Below are 18,603 nucleotides of genomic sequence, written 5' to 3'. Positions count from 1 at the left end.
CTGGAGAGCCTCTGGCTCGGCACAGACCGGGTGCCCACCCACCACCCCACCACTGCCCCTTGCAGCCCCCCTGCTCCTCTGCCTGCAGCCCCCCGTGTGCCGCAGCATCACTTGACTGATCAGGCCCCCGGCCATCCCCTGTGTGTTGCGCACCAGCAGCCAGAGAGCCCCCGGCGCGGCAGCACGTGGCAGCACGGCCCCAGCCATGCTCCTGTTCACAGATTCCTTAAGCGACCTTAGAAACACTTTCACGACAGACCTGCAATGAAGCAGCACACGACAGCGCACCCCGGATCCTCTGCAGCCACAGGCACACGCTCCAAACCCCTCCTGTGCTGTTTGCATTCACGGAGACTCTGTTCTGGAAAAAGCTCCAACGGCGGCAGTGGTGACCCAGGCCCAAAGGCAGCCGTGTGTGCTTGTCTGCTTGTGACTGGAATGATCGTAACGGATTAAAGCCCTCCCCAGAGCGCACTGAGAACCTGACCTATAAAGAGATTGGAGTTAACTTCCCCCAACATTTCCTTTAAACTGCTTTTGAATTCATAACTGTGTCCGTGCTGCATGTGTGACTGTGGCCATGGGCACGGACCAGAGACAGAGGCTGTGCCACAGTCATTGCACTTGAACCATTTGCGCTTTTTTCCTCCTTTTTTTTCTTTTTTCTTTTTTCCTTTTTTTTTTTTTTTTTTTGTTGTTTGTTTCTTTTTGTTTTTGCAATGTACCCACATGTCAGGGAACTGCTTTGCTACAGTCTCTGCCTCAGAGAAATCTGTGTTCTCCTACCAGGCCAGAGGCCAATACTGCTCACAAATCTCACCCGTGCATTTTCGACCTCAGCCTCTGACCCCTGGCACCCCAGCATCAGGTGCAAGCTCCCAATACCGGCCCAGGAGCCACTTCCAGAGGTGACTGGAAGGGGCTATGGGCAGTTTTGTCCTCCTGAAGTCCAGGCAGCCCTAGGAAAGTCCTGTTTGAGTCTTTACTCCAGAACCTTGAAGCTGCTGCAGTCTGTACTGATGGACACTGCTTCCCCCACGGTGCGGATAGTGTTGTGCATTGGAAATCACTGCGCCCCGGGAGCCCTGGTAGAGAACAGACTGGCCAGAGTTCGGCAGGCTGATAGTCCGCAAGTCTGACTGTAGTGACCGAGCACTTTGGGGAGCGGAGGAAGAGCCTGACACGCCTGTGCAGGGCTGGGAGCCCGACTCCGAGGAGATTGAGTCCACAGCTGTATGCTGTGCCGGGCTGGCAGCTGCAGGGCAGCTCTTCCTCAGGAGGCTGCTGCTGACGCTGCCAGAGTGCTGCTGGCTGCTGAAATACCCTGAATTCCCTGCAAACAGGGCAGAGGAGTCTGTGGAGACCGAGTGGGCAGGGCTGGAATATGAGGTGGAGGAGAGGGACGTTTCCGAGGAACCATGGGACAGGCTGTGTCCTGTCCTCTGTGCTGCTGCTCGGTAGCTGTATCCAGGAGACGGTGCGAGGTGCCCTCTGTATGGGGAGGAGCTCTGCTGGAGCAGGGTCTGTGATTCTGCCTGGGGGCTGTCAGACTGCAGAAGCTGAACAAGGCATGCGGGAAAAAAGGAAAAAGCATGTCAGGCTGACTTCCCTGTTTCCTACCTGCTTCTCCTCGTAAGATGCTTAGTGCAGCACTGTGAACAATGGCAGCTAAGCACTGTTTCCCTCCTTATAAAAGCTTTATTTCAGAATGGGCAGATGAGATATAAAAGCATTTACCTGGTAGCTGTATCGAGAAGGACTGTAAACTGCTGGTCCTTTGTGGGCTTCTGGAGTGTCTCCTTCTGCTGCATCTGCAATGTTAAAGCCAAGATGTTAAACATCACCCCATTGACTGAGGCCACAGCAGCTCCCTCTCAAACGACACTGCGCAGCCCAGCCCTTGTGTTCTGCATTCTGTGCCAGCCTGGATCAGAGCAGGCCCCTCAGCCACCAGCATTTCAGAAACTGAAGAAACCCAGCAAAAGGCAATTGGAAAACCTTAACATGTGTGAAACAGCCACATCTGTAAGAGTGGCTGCTCCCCTCACACCAGTGTGCTCTGGTTTATCACAAAGCTCACCTGCCTTGGACCAGCCTGTCTTAATGACCACATCTGGAGATAATACACAGACAAAGCCAAAGGCCCCTCTGGCCCTTCAGCAGGGTATGAGAGGCAGAATATGATTTCTAGGGATTCAGCAATTTCTCACTCAGTCTTGGTTACAGGAATCCACACTGGATACAGTTACAGCTCAGGAGACAAAACTGCCCTTCTTAGAGGGCTGTCAGAAGGATCCTGTGGTGGGTTTTCCTCAAAGGCAGATCCAGATGCTTCCAAAGACAGACATCCCATGCTGCCATTTTGGGGACTATGGTTTACAAGCTGAGCTGCTACAGAGATACTCCTGGAACTCAGAAATGCATGTTTTTCTAAGAGGCCAAGATGATGGAAATGCTTTGAGGTTTGAAGTGCATCGGCAGCATACAGCACACACTGATTCATCTCAGATATGTGACAGACCAAGAGGAATAAAATGGTACCCAACAGAGTAAGCTTTTCTTGCACTTCAAGGGTGGGTGAGCTTCTTGTCCTACCATATCAATGAACTTGACCTGGGGTAGGCAAGAAGTACTTATGCAGTGGCACATCCACTGTGCCAACTGTGTGCTTCAGCTGCTACCCCTGTAACCATGACTGGTGATCCTGCTTTCTGCAGGAGGGGTGAAGCTATTTGGACTAGAGGATTTCACATCAGAGTTCTCCTGCAGACTAATTAGACAGAACTGTTTATCTGCATCATCTCAGGGATTCTCAGCAGCCGTGTTTGAAATGCCTCAGTGAAACAGTGTTGGTATTAGTATCAAATTTGTATGGCAGATGTGTCTCAGTCATGAAACAGGACACGCTGCCTCAGTCTGTTCTGTACTTCTGCCAGACAAATCTGGCTTTTCCCCAGCTGCACTGGCACAAGCATCAGTGCCAGTAGTGCCCGTGGTTCTGCTGCCATTGTCCTCTCTGTGCTATACGACAGTGCTGAGTTAGCTAACACAGATCTAGATGTAGCTCTTGTATGTTCTTGAGGCTCAGAAATTCCCTCAGGGCACAGGCCTGCACACGGGTGTGAAGCTTCCAGAATGTGTCCTGTGCCACCTTCCATTTCTGAAATGCCATCGATGCAGCAAGGGGATGTCTGGTGACATTCCAAATACTGCAGAATGGCAAAATTCAGAAGTTTAGGGCATATTTTGTTAAAAAGTCATGCATGAAAGAGCTGTTCAATCCAGAGATCATTGTGATTAACAGAAGTCAAGTATGAGAATCACAAGAAATCTAAAGATTTCTGGAAGAAACTGTTTCTTAAAAGGCTGGGCACACCAGTAGGGCTGCACGATTTACTGGCAGTACCTGTTCCCAGAAATAAACCTTGACATGTTAAAGACTACTGAAAGACTAAATTACAAAGGGTAAATAAACTATGACCTTCCTGAATTTGCTTTATGTAAACTTAAAAGCCAGAGCAAACATTTTCCTCCCCCATTCTCAGCACCTGCACAAGGGAAGGACATGAATAACTGCTTTTCTTGGCTGTACTGGCCTGTGTCAACCTAAAGCATATATGAAGTGAGAGGTTTTGCTGACAGCAGCTGCAGTTCTCAGAAGCATGCAATGCACACAAATTCCATTTCATTGCTACATGCCTCATCAGCAAACCGTCCAACTTCAGGATTTTTTAGTTCCTGTTAATATTATCTGTTACAGCATCAAGTGAAAATGTGCATCTTCATAACTCCTCCAGGTGCTACCAGAACAGCAGGGACTCAGCCACCCATTTGTTTCACTAAGAAGCAGAGCAGCAATTGGGGGAGGGGAGGTGGCTCAAAGAATCTAAACAAGAATCTAAACAAGCTGCTGAAGAAATTGCCAGAGCAAGCAAAAGAAGAAAAAATGTACTTTGCTGCGCTAGGATGAAGGAGACAAGACGACTTCTTTCAGCTGCAGCATTAGGTTTTCACAATTCAGAATGGGATGAGGTTTATGTAACAAGAAAGAATTTATCACTGCAGATGAAAATTTAACTCCATCGTAATTCTTGGCTGGCACTAAAGAGCCAGAGCTGTACAGGTTATATTGGGCAAAGACTGTTACAAGACCCTGGATTTTGCTTACCTTTCTAAAAACTAACCAAGAAAGCCACTTCCTACTAGTATGGGAAAGACAGGGAAAAACTCGCAAAGGGGTCCCATGAAACTGTAGCGTATTTGATAGGGAAGAGGACCTCATCTCAAGACCAGATGAAGAAAAAACACTGAAAAAATGTGCTTAGGTGTACAAAACCAGGAGAACTCCAAACAAGAACTCAATTTTCAAGGCTGGTCTCAAACAACCTTACTCCAGCTGAGGAAAAGTCTGTTTTGGAATTAAGTACATACTTGCCCTAAACTGCTTAGAAACAAGGTAATACACTTGTCTGAATGTCCACCCAATGACCATTAAATGATAGCTTTTTCAGAGCATAGGAGGTGCTAACCCATCTGTCTGAGGACAGAGAAACTGTCCCTGTCAGTCAAGGTGCAGACAGTCTTGAATTCAATCCCTGGAAAAAATCTAGAGCTCTTCCAGGTCTAACAGAAGAGCTCAAGTAATATCTGAATAACAGCAAAATTTGATTTGCAAAATGCAGCTTTGATAATGTTAAAGATGAAGGTACAACTAACCAACTTAACAGACAAGTTGGCAAATTTATCCAAGCACATAATTTCCCACCAAGCAAACATCACAAAGTTTCACCATCCTACCTGCATCTCTCTCGAGAGCATTGTCCTGGGTGGGGGAGGATTCGTGTCTCTGGGACACCTTTGCACCGCTCCGCAGCACCTTCTCCAGCATCCCCCGGCCCTCCCGCAGCCTCTCCACTGACGTCGGGACCATCCTGCAACAAAACCCCAACAACAGCTGAGGATTGCTGTGACATGGCTGAGAGCAATGTGACCAATTCACAGGGGATCAGAGACCACCAGCTTTTTAGATAGATGAGGAACAAACTTCTGAACTACTTTTGCCATGTAAAAAACCTCCAGTGGGATTTCAGACTGCTGGACCCTGCTATCATTATGCCACTGCCCTCAGAACACTGTCTTTAATCAAAAACATGGTAAAAGCATCCAGTTCAGTAAAACTACTACAGAAAAACTGTTTTGCAATTCAACACATTTTTGAAAATCCTGGTGTTGGCTTAAGATTAACTGCAGTTATTTTGCATAATTACATTAATTCAAACTAAGCAGAAGCAAACTCAATACCTTTAGGATAATACAGTGCCAAGACAATATAGTTGGATACTGCAATATTCCTGAGCAGAGCTAGCTGGGTCATTTTGCCCACTAATGCCACTTTGTCGTTTTTATTTTGTAGTGTGAAGACTCTCCACTCAAGACAAATGCTAGATATTGTTCCATTTTATAAGTGTCTTGTCTAAGTGTGAAAAAGAGGTGAAGTGGCTTTCCTAAAGCCAAAATATTGAAGAAAAACAGAACTACAGACAAACCCCAGGTCAGCATTCCATCTACCACACACAGGACCATCCAAATTTCTCTGGAAATGTGTCTTTGAACCTATAAGACAGCATCACCATGACCAGGGATTTACAATGCCTTTACTGTGGACACTGAAGAATTTGTGCCTTAAAAATGCCTGAATTTAAATATTTAGATTATATTAAATGCATTGCATATGATGCAAGCATGCAGATTAACTGCATATTGACTGATTTCTGTATTTAATTTTTGTTAAGATATACTGAAAACTGTGCTTTCCATTAGGGTTTTTTTACTATTTGGTTTGCTTGGAGACTTGTTTTCTGCAAGGCTGGGTTTACTAGGCAGCAGCACATCTGTTTACATTGTGATGGCTTTATCCTGGCAACTGAAATAGACAAACCATTGTTTTTGGTTTGTTTTATTTTTAATGAAAGCTATTCTCAATTATTGCAGAATTCAGCAAAAATCTGGAAAACTCTACACATTAGGGATAGAATTTTAGTTCCCACCAACTTCTTCTGTTCCTAATATTATTGTGAATGTCTGGAAATGTATCTGATATATAAGCACATGGAGTGAAAGACGAAACTGGATCACTTTACCTCAGTAACAGGTTCTAATATATTTTTTAAAAGTAGAAGGTGAGTGTATGTTTGTCAGCCGTGCCCAGAAACAAAGAAACCCAAGAATTTTAAAGGCAGCAAATCTGTTTAATCCCATTACAAAACGTATCAGCATTCAACTTTATATCCAGTGTACCATAACAATAGGATCTTTATTCCCACACAATACTTACTTCTGAAACCATGTGGGAAACTGAAGCCAGAGCATGACCTGCTGAGGGAGCAGCAGATAACACAAAAGATGGTACTAAGGCAAGGATGCCACACTGACACCTCACCCTGAACTAGTTTAAGTTCATTCAGCCGGCTGGCTTTTTTCCTGCTCTTTTACAGGCAGAAGGAAGTGGCACAGGAGGAGAACGTCATTTTATAGAATATTTGAAAATAGAATAGTGATGATAAACTAATCATTAGCAGACTGCCTCAGCTGTGGCCAGTCCCAATATCTGGCATTAGGTCATCTGGTAGACAGAAAACAGGCAGAGAGGTAAAAGACAAATTGTTTCTATTAAACTCTGCTTGAGAAGTGATGGAAAAAGGAAGGAAACAGATTTATTACTCCTCCATATTCATCCAATTGCTTTTAACACAATCATCATACTTCTCACTGCCCTCAGTGCTGCTTTGAATGTCTCCCCCTGGCATTACCCAAGCAGTGACCAATCATCTGTGTGGAGATCAGCATCAGGAAATGGGGGTGTGTGTCTGTGTGTGCCTTTCTGCTGGTGGTGTGCACAACCAAAACCTGACTCCAGAGAAGCAGAGCCAGTGCCCTACATTGCTCCACTGGCACTGTAATGCCACACTTGGCAATTCAGTGCATTATTTCATGTTTTGGACCAGGTTCAAATGTTTTTAAGACTTTCCCCTTATCAAACCTTCTCACAGTAGCCATGGTAAAGGTGGTTTGTCCATGCCTGAGGCACACCACTGATTAGAGTCTGGTAAATCAACAAAGATGAAGTTGTTGCACAGTCCCTGCTTCTCAAATGAAAAGTTACAGAGACCCATGATCTTTCCTTCAGAACAGGAGTTCTGAATATCAGAATATCACTCATGTCCAGAAAGAGTGAAGCCTCAGCAAAAAAAGACCTGGATTAGACTTCCATTTCCTGGGCAAGACCTTACAACCCAAGACCTCAAAGGGAACTGGTGGAAGAGCAATAACTACTTGAGTTTGTACCTTTCAAGACACATTTTTGATATCTAAACAAGAACTGAAAGACAGGATGAAAAGAGTGCTGGTATCCTTCACAGTGGTTTAGCAATTATGAAAGAGAACAATACCAGGAGACCCAAATGAATCCATCTCACTGCACATACTGTTATGGAAATGTTCCCTGGGGAGTTTGGTCCTTCCCTGCGGAGCAATCTCAGGCTTGCCTGGAAGGGTAACACTCACCACCTACTGCTGATGCTCTCCTGGGATTTACTGAGAGATGATGAGGAACTACAGCCCCTTGAGTCTGGTGGGCTGATGTCCTCTACGTGAGGCAGGGAGGGATGAGAAGGGGAGAAGCCACTTTGTGGGGAGGACGGAGTTCGTGCTGTGGAGCCTGACAGGCCATTCCCGTCCGCGTCAGTCCCGGAGCCGCTGCTGCCCTGTCGGGTGGGGGTCCCTGCGCCGCGCCTGGAATCGCCGCCCTCCTTGGCCTCCTGTTTCCGCTTGCGGTACTCGAGGAGCGATACCTGGGCGAGAAAATACAGCCATGAGTCAGGGAACACACAGGAACGGGCCCATGCACTGTCCAAAAAACCTTCTGAGTCTGCAGGTAAAACTTGACAAGGTGTATTTGGATTATCAACTCTTGCTGGATCTGCAGGCACTCCAAAAAAGAGCTAAGTGGTGCAAATTCAGACTGCCATGTTCACACACCTGTTACTTTTTGTGACCAATACATCAGCAGAAACATCCAGCTCATTTGTTTTTCTAACCATCTGGATTTTCACATTACTTCAGGAGATGCATATTCAAGCAACAAGCTTCTATAACCTCCCTCCTCTCAAAACCCTCCATACACTCTCTCCAGTGTATGCCATTATGTAATTTTTTTTTCAATATCTGTACATCCCCAAAACAGGTAAGAGTCTTCCTCACAGAACTGGTATCTTCAGTTCCCAGTTCATCCACGTTAACACTAAAAGCTTGGTGAAGTCTTGCATGGAATTTTAACTGCTCAGAGCAGTTATGCTCTTACGGAGGCATTGCACACTTCCAGCACTAGCACCAAAACAAACTGCTTGTAGCCAAGGTAGAATGTGTTTTGGGCAAAGCAGTCTCAGATTTGTCAAAGACACCAACCAAAGATAAAGCAGCCTCAAAACACAAAGTCAGCAGAATGAAAAAGACACAAATATTTCCAGCTGAGCATTTACCTTTCAGTGCCTTCCCTCAGAGTTATTATGAGGTTAGGAGCCATAAAGAACTCACAGAAGGCAGCTCTGCTGAAGAATTTATCAGCTATGACTCAATGCCTGTACAGAAGGCTTTAGGATGCTAAAATATTGAACAGGGTATTTCCAAAAGTAACTCAACCTATGAAGGTTTTAAGTTAAGCATAATTTTAAAAGAAAAAACAAAGGAAAAAAAATCAAGATACTCCAGAAATGGAAAGGAAATAAGGTATTTAATCCAGCTGGACCCTTATACAAGTCATCTGAGTTACTACACTTGCCATTAAAAAACCAAAGTCCAAGCACAGGAAAAGGCACTGATATTTGTCCCATGAGTACCCAATTTTATCACAGCACTACCTTGACTTAACATTTTATCTCAGTTTTAGTCCTATGAGGGTCACTGGCGTGCTCTAAGAAACCAGTATGTATTTGCTTTTGTTAAACTATATTCCTGTGTTTTTAGTTTTAAATAGCTAAAATTTAAATAACCTTAATCTTACTTTCATTGCAATGTTATGGAAATGTTCTAATACGTTCTAGTAAACAGCCTGTGTTTTCTTTTGAAACATTAGACCCTCTTTTCTTGTAAGGACCCTTTTCATCTTGATAAATAACACCACCACCAGCTGTACAGCTGCACTGTGTTATTGCTCTGGGTCCTGTCTCAGTTTAACAACGGTTAATGAAAGCTGCCATCATCCTGCTCTTTTTTTCTGTGATCCCAGAAGAGGTATTTGCACTGTGGTGTCTTTTTTTCCACTTCTCACATCAAAATCTTGCCTAAAGGGTAGCTCTCTCTCTTGTAACAACTGTTTTCACCCAGGCCCTGGATACCTGGATAACTTGCCCAGACTCTCTCTGTTCTCCCTGTCTTTGCAAGAACCTGAGGGGGAACTGTAAATATCATGGCAAGCTAAGAATTTCTTTTACAGGACTACTTACCTTCTTCCTTTGTGGTGGATTCTGGGGAGCAGCTCTGGTGCCCTCAGAAGCCCTCTCGCCGCAGGGAGACATGGATCCATGCACTGTCTCTTTGAGCAACCCCGACTCGTGTCTGCTGAAATACCCTTCAGCAGGAGAGCTGCAGCATCCTGCTTCCGAATTCACTGGCTTCCTCTCTCCCAAAGGAGGAGAGCCCCGCAACAACCCATCTACACGTGGCATAGCGTTCAATGGGGAGAAGGCATACATTAAATTAAACTCTGTCCGAAAAGCCTGATCAGAGCTTCGTAGCAGCATTTGTGCTTCCCCACTTTTCCCTGGGAAGTTCATCTCTGAAGTAGAGTTTATGGAGGATTGCGGGGCCACATCAGAGGACGCAAAGCTGAGCAGCGATGGTCGTTCCTGGCAGGTGTTTGCACTGGAATCCAGGTACCCACCCTTCAAATCCAAGTCGGATCGAAGGCAGACCTGGAAAATCCAAGAAGGATGTAGGAGGGGGGTAGGTAGTCAAGACAAGGGTGAAGCAAGAGTAGGGACAGAAATTTAGGTCAGAAAACCTTCTGTACAATCTAGCTTCCTGTTTCCCCATTCCTTTCTGATTACCCCTTTGGTTCTTTCCTGCACTGTTCTGCTTGTTCCACAGGGGAATGACAGAGACCAAATAATGATCAGTTCAGCTGTCCAATGTGGGATGCCCTTTCCCCTTCAGCAGTCCTTCTGCAGCAAGAGGATAAAGCTCAACCCTATCCCCAGGCAGCTCATGAATTAAACTCAGCATTTTCAATTGCCTCATACATCCTCAAGTTGATGTTAACACAGAGCAGTAGCCAGGAGAGAACAGAACAGACCTGCTGTCCCCTTCTGCTGTTTTATTAGCCAAGTTCTTGCCTGCCACAAGTCAGCCACTACTAACTTCCTAACAATAAAATACCCAGGACCTCTAAGCCATTTGTTTTCACTTAATGTGAGCTTTGGAAATCTCTAACAATAGTACATTCATTTAATTTTTACTGCATTTTCACATTTTACCATTTCCAACAAAACCACAATGGCATCATCTTTGTGCTGTCAGTTTGTGGGGCACTAGGCAATGATACAACAGTATATTAATTTATCTACTTAAAGTGCCAAAAACCCTCCAGGGCAGCAGAATAATCATCTTCTTCACCACATTAATATATCAGGATCTCAAAGAATGAGTATAACTGGCAAGATTTTATCCTCTTTGCAGGACTACAGCGCAGAGGGAAAAACCAGCAGCACCAGGCACCAGCTCTGCCCTCCTGTTGTAGCTGAGAACATGCTGTATTACAGCTCCAAGTAATCCACCACATTGGAGATGAGCACGTATTTTTTACTATGAAACAGTCACTGAGCAAGGCAATTCATCTCATCTTTTACAACAGATCAGGGTAAGCAAAATATTATTTTTTAGCATCTCCTCAACATTTTCAGTCTGCAAGTGAGTAGGTGTTAAGTCAAGGCTGAAGAGAACAGGTCAGGTGTACTGCTGTGTGTTCATAAGTCACAACTAGTGGTGAATGCTTTCCCTTCCCCAGCAGTCATTTGGCCACTACACAGTAAATTTCACAGACCATACATGGGCTGGGCTGAGTCTGAAATTGGTGATGGTAATGCCAGGGTCCCCAAATCTCTTGCATGCACCTCAGTAGCTGAGACATAATGAGTCTTTGCACTGTTTCCCACCAAGGTCGACAAGCAAATCAAATTCCAGTCTTCAATTTGTTTGTTTTGTTGTGATCACCCTGGAAATTCTCCTCAGCCTTACTGTGACTAAAGCTCCATCCTTATTCCCAGTGCCTGCACACTCCTCCCTCCCCTCCCACCATGCACACCCAGCCCAAACACGCCCAGCTCAGGTGCCATAACTACCTCAGGTGACATGGACTCAGGCCTATGCGCAGGGGAGCTCTCAGGGGAGGATACGTTCTAGAGGAGGGAAAAGCATCTAGTTATTCATCTACTTCAGAAGTCAAGAGGCAATTACAATGTACAAAAGCACACAGGTTTGCAATGGCTTTTCTAAACAACTATCCCAAGAACTGGCCCCAGCCTGGACAGCATCATGGTTGGTTAAGTAGTTTCTAAAGCTTCCTGGAAGCACAGATAGGACTGGGTTACTGCATCTCATGATGCAACTTAGTACCTAAAACAGAGCACATGAATGTTAAGAAAAGCAGCAGCTAACTCTTTATATTTCTGATGCAGTCAGACAGACTTCGGACCAAGAAGTATAGAGAAAGACACTTAAGGTTTTTAGGCTGAAAAAATGGGAGAGAAGAAAGTTTGGCCCAGAAAGTAAACTAAGATCCCCCAAACACTAAGATGACCTTTCATAGACATATATTATAAAACAAACATATCTCTTTCAATCTACTGTGGGCCACCTTTCCAACTCAAGTCAAGAGAATAGGTGTGAGCAGCCAGCTTTATGAAATGTTGCATCATCTGAACACCTATCAGTGAAGGCAGTGTATGCATGTGACAGCACGCTTAAGGGCTCTTCCTTTTCCATGCTACTGAGCAGGCCTAAAACAGAAGCAGAGAGGCAGGATTCCCAGAGCTATGTTGTTAGAGAAATATAGCAGGAGTCACTGTTTTCTGCAAAGTAAAAAACCTCAGAAAACAGGAATCTCAGAAATTTCTTAACAAAAAGTTCTGACAAACTCCACAAAAAAAAAGCAGAGGCATGTCATCACGCTTCTAGCTACTCTTAGGAATATGGAGGGGCCAAGCATCTTCTAAATTGGTTCCACTCTAAAAAGATCATAAAACTGAGTCTAAATAACCTCAATCTGTAAAAACCTGATAAACAGCTTCAGAAGCTTGTGGTGATATAAGTTTTCTAGAGAGCAGCTAAGAAATCAGTCAAAAAGGAAGCTTCCTAAAAGCCTTCAAAAAATTGTATTTCCCAACAAGACAAGATGGCAAGTCACAACTTCTACTTGCTTGAAGAAGTTTGTGAACTGATGGGAGAATTTTTCTGTTGCTTTCTCCCCACAGTGCCACAGGTTTATACTTGCACTCACCCATTCAAACTCTGGTCCAGTGAGTTAAATATTTTCAAGAGGAAAAAAGGTATAAGGGAAGTAAATTATAGATACCCAGTGAAATAAAGGCTAATTAACACTAAGGTGGGACAGGAAAGGAGTGATTAGACTGTGGAGGTTCATGGCAACACTGCCCTGATCTGCTACCTCAACCACTGCAAGGGTAAGGATTGTTTCTAGTAAAGCTTTTCTTTCTGCCTGAAACAGTCTTTCATCTCTCTCCTCAATGCTCCACAATCTTCCCTGCTAGAATCTACAGACCTGCCTCTCAAACAGCTTACAAGAAAGGGGTCTTAACCAAAATAATCAAAGCACACGAAGCTGAAAGTATCACAAAGGAGTATTTGCCCTGTTGCAAAACAGAGGAGGGATTCCTGCAGGATTGTCAGGCCCTGGTATGGAGCAGGCCATCACTGCACCATTTTTTTTTAATGGTTCTGACTGGCAGAGTATGAGTAGCTGGCCTGAAGTCTTCCATGAGTTTTTTTTTAATGAAAATATGCAATACTAAAAAATAAAATGAAACCTGCAAACAGCATGATCCCTATTCACAGGCACAGAGTGGAGTGTCCTGACTTGATGAATACTGGTAACTCTCCCACAGAGTTCAGATCAATAGAAACCACCTACACAGACTGCTCATTAATTCTGCTAATTTTTGCAGAAGGAAACTATCAAGAAATCCAAGGTATTAAGGCAATTTCCTTTACCCAGTCCACTTAAAGGAAACCAAAGAATATAGTGGAAGATGACATGAAGTATTGCTACCATACTCAGGGTTACTGAAAGCTGTTTGGGGAAAGAGGAGCCGAGGATGTCTTACAGTCTCTGAGAAATGGAACACTTGTACTCTTTGGAAGTGGCAGGGATTGAAAACCCCACTGGCACAGAGATCTGAAGTGGGGGAGATGATTAAAGAACACTGAAAAACCTGAGAAGTTTAGGAGCTACTCTGCAGAAATAGAAAAAAAAAAAAAGACTAATGTTACTGGTAACTAAAAAGTGAGGGGAGGCTGGGCTGTAGCAAAGTTTGACACTTCATAGAGCAGGAGATCTGTCCAGAAGTGAAGTAGAAGGGAAAGGCAGCAGTGCTCTTGAGGCTGAAACTGTGATGCTGCTCAGGAATACATACTCAAAAAGGCATCCCTAGTGCCACCTCTGCTGCAATTATTGCTGCTCTTTTCTTTTTAGCACAACCCAGTCCCGGGCAGATTTACCTCGAACTGTAGTGGAGTATTGCAGCGGCTGGCAGCCAGAGAGGGGATGGGTGAGAACATGATGCCGTAACCATTGCGGGTCTCCTCCTCCCCGGGCAGTGACGAGCAGGGCGTGGCCAGCTGCGGGCTCGCTGCGCCGGGGACCGAAGGGACGGGAGGCGGGGGGGTGACAGGAGACAGCGGCCGCAGCAACTTCTTCACGTTTTGCTCCATCAAGTAGCGAGACTTCCATTTCTTCAGGGGACTCAGCAAGTCTGAAACACAAACTGAGTTGAGGACACGGCTGAACTATTGACCATGAGCAAATCACATGCTGTATTCTTCCCCTTACTACCCAAAGAAGCACAGGAGTCTTCAATGCAACTACAAAAGACTCCTAAAAATGAAGCACCTCTGAATGATTTCTACATCAATGTCTAGATACTGGTAACAGAACAATACATAATCAGGAACATGCAGTGAACAAGGAAAGTAAATATTTCAACTAGGAGCAAGCACAAGAGGGAGCTAGGGGAAAGGAAGACAGGAAAGGTTAAAAAGAGGAGAGGAGAATACAGGAGAGAGGTCAGAGGACATGTTATTCTCACAAACAAATCAGAGGTAGCTCAGTTATCATTACCTGAACCTAACAGTTCTCTATAGGTACATCAATACAGCCCAAGCACATTTCCACTTTACACAAAGGATTAAACCCTTTCCCTCAGACCTACCTATCTTCAAAATAGTATTTTTTGATGCTTAGTTTAGGAAAAAACCCAAACAAATCACCAGTAAATTCTACAGGTTAGGTCTTGCTTGAGATGTACATTTATTGGTTCTGGTGTTCTGATTATTTCCTATTCATCTAACTTTTCAATAATCAAATTTGTATTATCTGTGTGATGTCTAGCTTCCTGTCTGTCATCCTTGGAAAACTGACACCCGACTGGGCTGATCTTCACTCTCTTTCTCTGTAAATTCAGACAAAATATTTAACCATTCTGCTGCTTTACTCACAGATTTTAGCTTCTCCATCCTTGAGACTCAGTCATTTGCTTATTACACACATGCCTGTAAGACTTTGCTACATCTCCCTAAAGTCAGCAAGTATTTAGTTTTCCTTCTAACAGCATCTTGCTGAAAAGAGATGATCCTGGGCTCTCTTCCCTCTACCCCTTCCCTTCCTTTGGACAAGACATCCCAGAGCACTGAGATTGATAATGCAATGTTAAGTGATTATCTTTTTACAGGAAAATACTGAGAAACTTTACAGATGCTCTAGCTAGAATGGGTCTGCAGAAATTTGAACAAATGACAAAGCAACATTTTCACCGACCCTTAAGCTGTGCCATCAGGTAGCAGGACACATTAAGATGTCACTTGTACAGCTGCCTTTGGTATTCAGCAGCTTCCCCAGTCTGTCTCCAGGGCTGATGCTGCCCTGATGGTGCTGAGCACTTACCTGTGTCATCTTTGCAGATGCTGGAGGAGCTGCTGTTCTCATTGCTTTGGTATAGACACTGGGTTCTGTTCTCTTGCGGAGCTGGTGAGGTCTGAGTCATCCCCTCTTCCAGGGCTTGTTTGATCCAGCGCTGAAACAGAAGGAGACTGCATAAACGTGAAACTCCTCGGGTACTTTCTCTGCAATCCTGCAGGATGCACTCCAACTCCTACACTTGTGTGGAGCAGGGCAGGCTGCTCAGAAGCCTGGTGTTACCTTGCTGGTGTGAGCTCGGGTGGGAGTGCGTTAGAACGACTGTCAGCGCTGAGCCCACCACCTACTGTGGGGCCCTTCCTGACATGGGTTCTGAGAGCAGCAATCAGCAGTAACAGAGATAAGTAAAGAGCTAATTATAAATAAAAAAATGCAGGACAGTGGCACCTAAAACTTATTAAAACAATAATAATTTAAAAGAAAAGGGACACAAATATAATTAACTATCTACAACCACTGATTTTTGCAAAAAAAAGCTGTTTCCTGCCTTGGAGAGCAAATTTGAACAAAAAAAAAATCTAATTAAAATGCAAGCAGCAGTTTTCAAGGAGGGTAAACCAAGAAAAGAATAATAAAAGCAAATCTTTTCTTCAGCTACTAATAAAAAAGATAAGTCACAGTAGTCTTCTGAACATGGACAATTAAGAATGTTTCATATCTCACAGAAGCGAACATGAACTGAAGCTGCAGCAAATCAGCTGCTGCAGTGGTTGTGCTGGCCCTGTATCTTGATACAAACTGACTCCTGATGGCAGGCAGAAGCCTTTGCTTATTCTACTATAAAGGTAACTGCCACAATATCAGGGAAAATACTCAGGTGATCCAGTGAAATGACAGCAAACTGTAGAAAAAAGCAAACAGCAATTTTCATTTGTGTAGTTTACCCAGGGGACTCACTTTACCAGAGTCTTCTTGTCCTAGAGAGGTTTAAAATTGTACTTTTACCTTTCAGCAATCCACAGTTCATCTGCATGCCAGCAGTGTGTATCCTATTACAGATACACGTGTGTGTCTTATGATTCCTCAAAGCTATCGTGAAAGTACATCACAAACTCAGTGGCCACAATCCTCAAAGTGAAAACTTCAATGCGAGGATGAAGAGCAGGTGACAGGATCTATTTTGATGGCCTTCACTATGTACAGCAGACGATTCTTCTCTGTTCAAATGTAACTCAAGGGATTCCACTGTGGCCGCCAGCAAAAGGGAGAAGTGCCAGGCAGTCTGGAGCACCTCTACCTCAAACGTGGCATCTGATCTGACAGCCAAGTCACTGCACAGTGTGTGATTAAGGTGAGAGCAGGTTACAGTTCAGTTTCCTTGCGAGGTTCAGACACTGCCATGCTTTGGATGCAAACTGACATCATCAGCTGAGTTTTTTGGCACAGTTCTCAGTAGTTTAAGGATGAGGCCTGCTGACAATCCAAGAAAATATGTGATCTATTTGAACAGCCTTTATAAATCAACCTCCTTGGCTGAGTAGTCAAAAGTAGACAAGACACAGATCAGGTCTTGAGAGAGTGTATCATCAAGTTCTGGACCATTTCTAGACCTAAGCTGGCTGAAAAGGAGACGTTTTCCCTAGGAGTTTTCTACACATTCCTGAACATGAGGAGCAGATTTCTACATCTCCAGACTGTTAAGTCATAAAACCACCAAATGCTAAAAAGCATTTTACAAGGAAAACCCAGGGATCTCCTACAAAATGGATGAAACCCCTCACTAGAACAGGTAACAATTATTTACATTCAAAAAGTAGAAATCTAACAAATTATTTTTGCAACATCTGTTCTGGACACAGCTACTTTCAGTACTTTATTAACTATTTAAAGGAATAGGCACTGTATTTAAGTTTTCAGATTAAGAAACAAGAATACTAGATGACACCATTAACAATTTTCCTACTGAATTGGGAAATGGATAGAGAAAAACACGAGACAGCTAGCACAGGCTAGAACAATCACTTCTACAATTACAAGCTACAAAACTAATGGGTTGTTCTAACAAACATAATAGATCACAAACTGAACCTGAGTTTAAATCAACTTGTCAAAGAAAACCCAGTCATACTGGGATGCACAAAATGCATCCCAGTGTGACTGGGTTAGAAGACACAAAGCAATTTTTCTGCTTTAAAAATGTCCCAGCTGAAACACGACATCCAGTCTTGGACACAACTTCAAGGAAGGTGTGGAAGTCATCCATAGTGAGACTAGTCCACTCCCTGTCCAGCAGTGAGAATTATCATTCAACTAGAACAGAGTCAAATGCAGCAACAGATCAGAAGACTGTTCCATGACAATAGTTTTCCCTCAATTTAGAGGTTTCTGGCCAGTTGTACAGCAACTACCCCAAGCACAGACTTCCAGTTAACACTGCCAGCTTTGCTCTGGATGTTTTTCTCTTCCCTGGGGTTCAAAGAGACTGTTGAAGCTCAAAAGAAGCTCAAACCTTGCAGTTCTCAGCTAAAAGATGCATGAGAAGGTTGCCCAGGCACACAGAAACAGACGTGGCTGTCACACATCTATATACAAACCATGAAGAGCTTTAACTGTGAAGGAAATACTGAAGAGACTGTTAGGGCACGACAACAAATTGGCTGAAGGTGGAAAACAGTAAAGTCCGAAGATTCTCTCTGGAAAAATACCCTCAAACAAGGGAAGGCAAAGAAACCAGGACATGGTACCTGAAAGCCACCAAGACGGGGAGAGCAGAAAAGATTTCTGTATAATTTTTCTCAGGTAATTGGAAAGTCTCTGAGCAAAACCAACAGGCAACAGGGAAGATGGATTCCAACACAAATCTGGCTGAGTGAACTACCCTGCCTTCCCTGCAGATGGGTAAGTACTGGCATTTCCTGGTCATCTCTGGAGGAACTAAATCCTTGGTTGAGCCAGGTTCAGGCTTCCTGCATGGCCTCAAGTATCTGCTGTAGACAGGCAGTCTGTGATGCCAAATGAAGAGCTGTGGACTTGTTCTTGTGAACAGGCAAACTCAAAGCTTTTAAACCACAAAGGCTGTCCAAAGACAATGGATCTTAACTGAGGCACTGGATTCTTGAGGTCCTCTGCAACACTGTCCTATCCCCACAATGCCAATCATCCTCTGACTGTGAAAGTATAACATAAAACTTTCTAAGGGAAGCAATCAACACTTTGAATTGTGTATGCTGGATAATAAACAGCCACTGCAGATCCAAAAGTACATGTTTCTAAATGGGCAGTCACAGAACAGTTGTTCTACCATGGCAAAAAGCAAGGATGCAAACTGAACTCTGGCAAGGAAATCAGCAGTCATAGCCTGGACACTGCATCAACACATTAGCTCAGTGGGAATACATGGA

General features: G+C 44.1%; 1 protein-coding gene across 3 annotated transcripts in view; it reads right to left on the bottom strand.

Annotated features, from left to right (window-relative positions):
* Nucleotides 1-712: 712 nt before the first annotated feature.
* SETD5 (SET domain containing 5) overlaps nt 713-18,603 on the bottom strand; it is a 64,268-nt gene continuing 46,377 nt past the window's right edge. For 2 of the 3 annotated variants that reach the window (XM_058845112.1, XM_058845114.1), the window contains 8 exons: nt 15,230-15,359; nt 13,789-14,042; nt 11,395-11,450; nt 9,501-9,978; nt 7,564-7,850; nt 4,798-4,931; nt 1,738-1,811; nt 713-1,559 (listed from right to left, as the gene is read on the bottom strand). In XM_058845112.1, the coding sequence (XP_058701095.1) occupies nt 960-1,559; nt 1,738-1,811; nt 4,798-4,931; nt 7,564-7,850; nt 9,501-9,978; nt 11,395-11,450; nt 13,789-14,042; nt 15,230-15,359 (2,013 nt within the window). In that variant the 3' untranslated portion in view covers nt 713-959. Of the gene's footprint in view, nt 1,560-1,737; nt 1,812-4,797; nt 4,932-7,563; nt 7,851-9,500; nt 9,979-11,393; nt 11,451-13,788; nt 14,043-15,229; nt 15,360-18,603 lie in introns of all 3 variants that reach the window. The other variant, XM_058845113.1, reaches the window with a different exon arrangement.

This window comes from Poecile atricapillus, chromosome 9 (assembly GCF_030490865.1).
Source record: "Poecile atricapillus isolate bPoeAtr1 chromosome 9, bPoeAtr1.hap1, whole genome shotgun sequence".
Taxonomy (NCBI): domain Eukaryota; kingdom Metazoa; phylum Chordata; class Aves; order Passeriformes; family Paridae; genus Poecile; species Poecile atricapillus.
Note: the sequence above shows the minus strand (reverse complement) of the source record. Positions and strands in the feature narration are given on the sequence as shown.